The sequence below is a fragment of the Geotrypetes seraphini genome, chromosome 5, assembly GCF_902459505.1.
Source record: "Geotrypetes seraphini chromosome 5, aGeoSer1.1, whole genome shotgun sequence".
Classification (NCBI taxonomy): Eukaryota; Metazoa; Chordata; class Amphibia; order Gymnophiona; family Dermophiidae; genus Geotrypetes; species Geotrypetes seraphini.
In genome coordinates this window covers 64077484-64086895 of record NC_047088.1, presented here as the reverse complement: position 1 = coordinate 64086895, position 9412 = coordinate 64077484, and the positions used below count along the sequence as shown (strand labels likewise).

The following is a 9412-nucleotide window of genomic DNA, read 5'->3' as shown; positions in this document are numbered from 1 at the left end:
TTTGTTGCGGTGGTGAATGTGGTGAAATTAGTTTAGCGGGTTTTTAAAAAGGTTTGGATAATTTCCTAAAAGAGAAGTCCATAGGCCATTATTGAGATGGCTTGGGGAAATTCACTGCTTATTCCTAAGATAAGCAGTATAGAATCAGTTTTGCTACTTGAGATCTAGCTAGGTACTTGGGACCTGGGTTGTCCACTGTTGGAAACGGGATACTGGGCTTGATGGACCTTTGGTCTGTCCCAGTATGGCAATTCTTATGTTCTTAAGGTAATAAAGATCAAATAAATAATTTAGGTAATATAGTAATATATTTCACAGATCAGGGCCACTGCCTACAATAGATCTCTTCCTGATTGTAGATTTTCAGCAAACTGAATTCAAATAAATTATTAATCTAATTTCTTGTAATGAGCATTATAGTCTTGTGGTAGACATGGCTAGAACATACTGAATTTTATAAACAAACATTAATAACTTAAAATGTATTGTTGCCTTTACCGGAAGCCAATGAAACTTAACTAAGAGTCCCTTTTATCAAAATGCAGTAGAGCTTTTTACCACAGGCCAGCGAGGTAAATGCTCCAACACTCATTCAATTCCTATGAGCATCAAAGCATTTACCTCTCTGGCCTGCGGTAAAAAGCTCTGCTGTGGTTTTAGATATGTAAATAATAGGAAGAAGTGTCAAGATGGCATCGTGAGGCTCAAGGGTGAAGAGGACAAATATGCAGAATGATAAGGATAAGGTTGTACTGCTTAACAATTATTTCTGTTCTGTCTTCACAGATGAAAGACTGGGGTAGGACCACAGAAAATGGAAACAAATGGGAATGGATGTGTGGTAGACTGAGAGAGATTCTCAGAAGATTGTGTTTGTGAGGAGCTAGCTAAATTAAAGATAGACAAAGCGATGGGGCCTGATGGGCCCAGAATTGCGGTTGTCTCTTTCCAGTGCTTCCTTAGAGGTTGGTGTGGTCCCAAAGGACTGGAGAAGTGTGAATGTGGTCCTTCTGTACAAGAGCAGAAGTAAGGAGGATATTGGGACTTAAAGGCCAGTTAGTCTGACCTCAGTAGTGAGTAAACTAGTGAAAACATTTCTTAAACAGAGGATAGTGAGATTTCTAGAATCAAATGGACTACAAGATCCAAGGCAGCATGGTTTTACGAGAGGCAGATTTTGTCATACAAATATGATTCATTTCTTTGAGTGGGTGATCAAACAGTTGGATATGGGAGGAGTGCTAGATGTAGTGCATTTGGACTTTAATAAAGCTTTAACGTGAGGCCATATACTGTAGGCAATTGATAAATAAACTGAGTGCATTCAATATGAGCCCTATAGTGACAAACTGGATTAAAAGCTGGTTAAGTGGAAGGAGACATAGGGTAGTCATAAATGGAGTTTGCTCTGTAGAAAAGGATGTTATTAGTGGAGTGCTGCAGAGATCTGTCTTGGGGCTTGCTCTTTTTAACATCTTTGTGAGTTATATTGTAGAAGGACTATCTGACAAAGTTTGTCTTTTTGCGGATGATACCAAGCTCTGTTATAGGGTAGATACCCTAGTGGGTGTGGATAACATGAGCTGGGATGTAGTGAAGCTTGAAAAATGGTCTAGTAATTGGCAACTAAGATTTAATGCTAAAAAATGCAGGGTATGCACTTGGGCTGCAAAAATACAGAACAATATGTATGAAAGAAGAGCGGGACTTAGGGGTGACTGTGTCTGATGATCTCAGGGGGGCAAACCAAGTAGAAAAGGCGATGGTCACAGCTAGGAAGATGCTTGGATGCGTAAGGAAAGGAATGGCCAGTAGGAAAAGGGAGATGATAATGCCATTGTATTAGTCTCTGATGAGGCCCCATTTGGAATACTGTGTGCAATTTTGGAGATTGCACCTTCAAAAAGATATAAATAAGATGAAATCAGTCTAGAGGGTTGATACAAAATTGGTTAGTGTTTTTTGTCATAAATCATATGGGGACTGACTTAGAGACCTTAAATTTATATTCTGAAAGAAAGATGGGAGAGGGGATATGATAGAGAGATTTAAATATCTCTGTGGCGTTAATGTACAGGTGAGTCTCTTTTACATGAAAGAAAACTCTGTAAGGAGAGGGCATAAGATGAAGTTAAGAGGTCTAAGGCTCAGAAGTAATCTAAGGAAATACTTCTTTATAGAAAGGTTGATAGATGCATGGAATAGTCTTCTTGTAGAGATAGTGGAGAGAGCGACTGTATCTGAATTCAAGATAGTGTGCGACAGGCATGTGGAATCTCTTAGAGAGACAAGATAGTGGATGCTCTGGATGGGCCATTTGGCCTTTATCTGCCATCATGTTTCTAGTAGGGCCTTGGAGCACCTACATGAAGACATACAATAATGAGTTAAATATCCTTATTTTATTCAGATGAGAGCTGAAAATATACACAAGCAAGTTGTGTATTTTTCACCTACCAGCAAACTCATATCTCTTCAGCTAATTGGCCCCATAGAATCCAATCTTCCACATACCTATCAACTCTCTTTATGTAATAAGGTAACAAATTGTGCATCTGTTTCCAATTCTGAGTCATAATGAAGTAAACAGAGAAGTGGATTGTGGTTGAAAGTGCTTCTAGCTCTGCATTGTCCTAAGCTGGCCCTAGGACAGCTTTGCTTCACTCACTCACTATATACTTTATGCTCTGTGTTTGCTGAACAAGATTTCTCCAGTCTAATATCTCAGCTTTTGTATGGTGCACTTACATGATTCACCTCACCAATTACGTTTTATCATATAGGACTCCTCATTTAATTAGACCTCATTTCTATCTTGAATCACAACTTTTATTCATCTACTAGTCTAGACGTGCATTTTCTTTGGGGAAGACAGAAAGAAGATAGTACTAACAATGAGACCTTACTGTTTATTACTAATGTCATCTATTTGGTAGCTGACTTAATTTTGTGAATGGCATAAGGGCTGGATTCCTTTGGGATCCAGATCTCATCTCTGTCTGACCTCTGAATCTCAGTGGCCCCCTGTAGGGCTGCACTTAGCTCAGCACTGAAGATGTTATTTGAGGCCCGGTAGCTCTGAGTCAGGCGGCGGAAGGAGGAATCGGACGAACTGTCATCCTTGTAGATGTCTTCATTTTCACCTTTTGACCTCAGAATTCCTAACTCCAAGCTGTCCACCAGCTCCTCTTCCCAGAAGATCTTCTTTATGTCTTGAAGAAACATTTTGGGGACTAAGAGGCAGAGCAGGAACACCAGGCCAGCAGAAACGCCACACAGAAAGTAGAGGCCCACCTTCTCAGGGACACCTGGAGTGAAAATAGCAGAACAACACTAAAATAATGGTAAAGGAAAGCCTTGAGCCAACCAAGAACTACCTCTACAGTTCAAATTACTTGGCAAAAACAGATGAATATGGCACATTAAGCACAACTCTGTAAAGAACCATAGAACATTGTCTTAGGAAGTACATCAATGAAGCATGCTGCAGTTTTTATTGAGTAATGTTTTAATCTAAATGCTTTGGTTTTACTTTCTTGCTTAAGCGCCTACCCGAAAATAATTTTTTTAAAATTGGTTTTTAATGGCACTGTTCAATTAAGAGTGCAGATTGAATCAATTAAAAATAGATTCTTGCTCATCATGACAGGAGTTGCCATGCAGCTTATTACAAAAAACTGGAAAACTTGGGACAGGTTGAACTATACCTTTTGGTGGGAGTCATTATGCCAAACATATAAGTTGGAACGTATAAATTCATTACAAATGGGATACTATAATAAATTTAAAGAAATTTGGGTTCCATTAGCAAAATTTTTGTTTGACATGATCATTAGTAATACCCTTTGTTTATCTGAAGGAGCAAATCCAGGAAGGTGGGGTGGGGGGAGGGTATGGGGGGGGGAGATAGGTATTTATTGTATCAGTTGATTGTATTGAGTGCTGTTTATTGTACTAGTTGATTATCTGTTGCACTTTGTCTTGGCTTTCAAAATGAATAAAGATTTTAAAAAAATAAAAATTAACCCCCCCCCCCTCCTATTTTACAAAACTACCTAAGAGGATTTTAGCACTGGCCGGTTCGCTGAATGCTCTGCTCTGACGCTTATAGGAATTCTAAGACAGTTGGAGCAGCGCAGAGCATTCTGCATGTTGGCTGGCGCTAAAAACCTCTTGTGCAGTTTTGTAAAAGGGGATAAGTTAGGTGCTTTGATTGGCTAAGCATTCCAATCTAGGTACTTAATGCTAGGCCCTTTTATATATATATACATAAAATCAAGGCCAAAATGCACACACTTTTTTTTTGTACAAGCACACACATATTTCCACTTTGAAAATTACCCAGGGAAATTATGCATTAATATTTACAGATGCTTTTAGTACACACAACTTTACTGGCTTAAGTTTCTGTGTATTATTTATTTTTAAAATTTCTATACCGTTTTTTTCAAAAATGGTTTACGAGTTACATAAATAAAATGTTAAAAAAATCTAAAATAAAATAAGAAAATAAAACAGACATATTAAGTCTTACATAAAATCAATTGCTCAGAAAAATGCATCACCAAAAGTTGAGTCTTCAACGTTTTCCTAAATGAATTCCTCTCTCCACATTTTCAAATCTGGCCAACAAGGCCGTTCCAAAGCTTGACTCCTGCACATGTGAAAGTCATGGCATTTGTATCTACATGTTTAGGGTTAGCCTTTGTTTTCAGCAATGCGGCACTTTCAGAACGCAGGGATCTTTGTGGTTGATAACGAGACATCATATTCTTAAAAATTTTTGCCTTCGTACCATATAGGAATTGATGACATAACATAATTGCTTTGTATTGAATTCGAAACGCAACTGGCAACCAGTGCAGTTGTCAAAGATATGGAGTAATATGCTCATATCTTGATATTCCAGTTATCAATCTGGCCGCGGCAGTCTGGATCACCTGCAGCGCCCTACACCTGGTCTTAGTTATTCCCAGGTACAGGACATTGCAGTAATCCAGCATATCAATTAATTTTTAAAATTATGTACAAAAACGGATACACATTCAGCACTGCCTTTGGGAAAACCTTTGCTTACTCCAGATAAACTCATATGCACACTGCCTGCATGTGTTTATGTATAGTGTCATATCAGTAGATCACACAAATTGCAATCCTAACTTCAAACAAACAAACTTGTTTAAACTGAGGTCCAAAACAGATTTGCTGCCTAAATATCTACTTACAGATATCTGGATAATTTATTGGAATATGTTTAAGTGGTGGCCACTCTGATGAAACTTGACCCCACTAAATCCAGTAAGAAACTATTGCCCAATTTCTTTTCAAACTTGTGACCAAAAACAAATTTAAGCCTTGAGATAAGGATAGTCCTTCTGTGGCTTTTAAGCAGTGGTGGGGAGTTACTAAATCACCCAACTTTGTTGGCAAACCACAATATTTGGACCCTGACTGAAGGGGTAGGAGATTTATTTTGGCTGAGTGCTGAAAACTGGTGCAAGTGCAATTAACAATGTTCGTAAGCAGTGAAGATCATGGAGTCCAAAATGAGACATAGCTGTGGATGAAAATCCAGTCATGAAAAATTATGTGAACCCTGCTACCAACCCTACTTCCATTCCCACCACCATTCTGGCAGGAGTGTGGGGAAGGAAGGCCCTAACAAAATAATGCAGCTACCTTCCCAAAGTCCTTCCCTTCCAGGAACATATTAAACAATCCTAGTCAGGCTAGGATTAACTCTTACCAACCCAGGAAGCTTTAAAAATAATTTTAGTGCCAGAATTCAATCAAGACAAACTAACACCGCTGGAAGCATTTCAAGCCCCCAAAGTAACCCGCTCAACTCTGTAACACTTCTGGAAATGTCCAGATAACCTCTTATGTAATCCGCCTTGAACCACAAGGTAATGGCGGAATAAAAGTTGGCCAACCGCAGACCTAAAGTTTGTTAACTCTAACATCTATAGGACCAATTTTCAAAGTGAGTCATGCATTTACCAGCAGGAGCACTAATGTTCACATGTCTAGTATCCCTAAGGGAAGCAGGATCCTTATCTGCACTGATTGGTCTGTTGCTGCTCTTGAAACAATATATGCCCTCCAATAGCAAAGGTCCTTTGCAAGTAGTTAGATCATAAAAGGCTTGGGTCTGAAACCTATGGCATTTTCTGCATTTATAGTAATGCAACTAGCCGCTGGTCACTGCACTTAGCAAAGGGTACAATTTTGTCTTCTTCCTTTCTCCGTACCCACATTGGCCATTCAAGCACTTTAGAATAGTCACATACCCCAAAGGTGGGCAAAAGTTTCCAAAGAACTAGATAAAATCATCATATCTTCATGGAGCTTGGCAAGCCTTGGCCCTTTATACCAGCCACCTGTAGTGAATAAGGGACATGGAGTAGAGACTTACTAAGAACAGAAAATGCCAGGGATCTTCTTATGTTTGTCTTTCTACCCTAGGTCATTCTATGCAAAGATGAAAAATTTCAGATCTTCCTTCACATAAGCAGTTTCATACAGTTTATTCCTCTGCTCCATTCTCTCTTCTCTGCTGCTCTCTATTTTATCACTGTGCTTTTAACTTTTATATCCTTTAGAGTGCTCTGCTCTACGATTTCTGTATTACTTCCTGTGTGCTGTCTCTACTTCTCTCTTCATACCTTTGTTTCCATTATTGCCTTCTTATTCTTTTTCTTACAAGCTCCCCCTGATATTTTCTTCTCCTTTGCCTCCCTTTCCTTTTTTTCTGTTTTCATTGTTCTTAATTTTGAGACAAAGACCCCATTCTGATCTTGCCTGTGTATCCATCACACAAGGTGTTTTAACATATCTCAGAATATCTAGCCACACAAATAGAATGACTGTTCTATCCCAGACCACATTTTGTGGCCAATGTACTTGACTATTTAGGATCCGACTAGACCCAAAATTAAGAAGCCAAGTTTATTTTTAAGAGTTAAAAGGAAGAGAGAACTATGCAGATTTCTACGTAGTGCAGCTCTGTAATATTCAATTCCCGTGTTTATATTTTGAGAATTTATCTGTCCAGGTCATACCACCTATTCCATTAATAGATCAGAGAGGTAAAGCCCAGGACTGAATTGGTATTCACAAAGGTGCATTAGGCATTATTTACTAAGGGTGTGCAGTGTGAAAATTTTTGATTTGTTTTTGATTTATTTTTATTTGATTATTTATATATCAGCTTTCTGTGGTGCAATCAAAGTGGTATACATATTGCATGCAGGTACTTTTTTGTCCCTAGTGGGTCAATCTACATTTTGTATCTGGGGCAATGGAGGAGATTTACCCAGGGTCACAAGGAGCTGCAATGGGAACTGAACCCAATTCCACAGGCTCTCAGCCCAATGCCCTAATCATTAGCTTACTCCTCTGCTCTTGCTTCCTATATTGTTTTTGGAAATTTGTTTTGTTTGGAGTTTTTTTTTTTTTAATTTCATTTGCTTTCTTTTCTATTATTGTTAAGACTGTGCATTATTTTAGAAAGAGCAAGCACTCTTTTGGAAAATGTGTGCAGTTTTCTGAGAGTGGGTACTATTAGCTCATGCGCAATGATTCAAACATGAGTGCAGTATTTGGAATGACCATTTATGCACTTTTTTGAGAGAGTGAGGCCTATGTGCAAACAATATGCACTCTTTGCAGAAAGTATACATTCTTTTGGAAGAGTGTACAGTATTGATGACAACACAAAACCTTGATTTTTTTTGGGGGGGGGATCTTCCTGTTATTTCTGGGATAAAAAATGACATACAGCAACATAAAAATGTGTGAGTTTTGTGGTAGTTTTCAATTGAATATGACAGAATGGATGTCACTACTATTTTCAATGTCATTTGAACAACTGCACAACCCTAAAAACCTCTACACCTGCCACTGGATTGGATGTGGGGAGATCTACCTTTGAGCATTTGCCAGTCAAGAATTGCTTTTAGTTACACAATAACATATTGAAAGATGACAGATAAAGATCTGCATGGATCATTCAGTCTACCTAACTAGCCCCCTCTTTTACTAATGCATAGCGCGGATTTTAACACTGGCAACGGCGGTAACTGCTCCGATGCTCATAGGAATTCTAAGAGAGCCGGAGCAGTTACCACCGCTGCTGGCAATAAAACCTGTGTTAAGCGTTAGTTAAAGAGGGAGTAAGGCAACTAGAGCCGCACCCATCACTCCATGCACGTTACACACTTTCATGATTAAAAGCTGGTATGACAAACAGGGCAGTTGGCTTTTGCTGCCTTATTCTCATACAACTGCATAGAATAATGCATTCTCTCCAGATAGCTTATGAATTATCTGATGAAACCATTGATAAAAGACTTCTCAAATATGAATATAGTGTACAATGTGTGAAAAGAAGGATATTGTGGGGCTCATTTTCAAAAAAGATGGACGTCCAAAAGGGAGAATAAACCAGCACTTGAACATCTTACTACCAAAACGTCCAAGTGGCCATTTTCAAAACTGACTTTCTAGACGTCTTTCTGGTCGTTTTGTCTCCAGTGCGTCTAGATCTTAAGGGGGGCATATAAGAGACACATTTTGGGCGGGTTTAGGACTTAAGACGTTCTGCAGAGATAATCAAACAGGGTATTATTTAGATGTTTGAGGCTAAACCTGTTTTAAAAATGAACAAGGATCAAAAAGGTAAAGAATGAATATTATTTTTTCCCTTTATTCATACACGTCCAGGGTGGGGAGGGAGGAGGGAATATTTTATGATTTCTTATGCTTAAGTACAATTATTGGGTAAAAAGGGGGAGGGATATTTGATGCGAGATAAATTTGATGGCATATTAAGTGATGTTAAAGTATAAAATGATTGTATCTTATGTTACACTTATTGAAAGTTTTAAAAATGAATACAGATTAAAAAAAAGGATCAAAAAGATGCCCAAACTGAATACCACTGGAGGATTAAGGCATGATCTCCTCCCCCCTCCCCCCTCCCCACCCCCCGCTTACTCCCTCAGTTGTCACCGACACTCTCCCACCATCCAAACATGTGAAACAGTACATTCCAGCCTGTATTACAGCTTCAGAACAAAGGGGGGCACTCTAATGGGTTTTGCAGTGAATGTCACATTAAAAAGTCCCAGGTACACAATTTACTATAATCTGCTTATATTACCTTCAGAACCCATCCAAAATCTACTGTACCTACATAAAGATGACACCTGCAGACTTAAGAGGCTATTATTGTGGTTTACAGGTGAGTACAATAAGTTTTGGGTGAGTTTTGGAGGGCTCACCGTACAATATAAGCAGGTTATAAGTAATGTGTACCTGAGACTTTTTTAATGTGATGTTCACTGCTGTATCACCTAGAGTGTTCCTCGGCTCTGCTTAGCCGTCTGTGTGGCCAGTTTGCTTTCAATAC

The 9412-nt window shown here is 38.8% G+C and overlaps 1 protein-coding gene across 8 annotated transcripts in view; it reads right to left on the bottom strand.

The window, feature by feature from the left end:
* Positions 1–211: 211 nt before the first annotated feature.
* Positions 212–9412, bottom strand: part of LOC117360762 (protein eva-1 homolog C-like) — a 52736-nt gene continuing 43535 nt past the window's right edge. For 5 of the 8 annotated variants that reach the window (XM_033945079.1, XM_033945080.1, XM_033945082.1 and 2 more), the window contains 2 exons: positions 6291–6380; positions 212–3308 (listed from right to left, as the gene is read on the bottom strand). In XM_033945079.1, the coding sequence (XP_033800970.1) occupies positions 2926–3308; positions 6291–6380 (473 nt within the window). In that variant the 3' untranslated portion in view covers positions 212–2925. The remainder of the gene's footprint in view (positions 3309–6290; positions 6381–9412) is intronic. The other 3 variants (XM_033945081.1, XM_033945083.1, XM_033945087.1) reach the window with 1 other exon arrangement.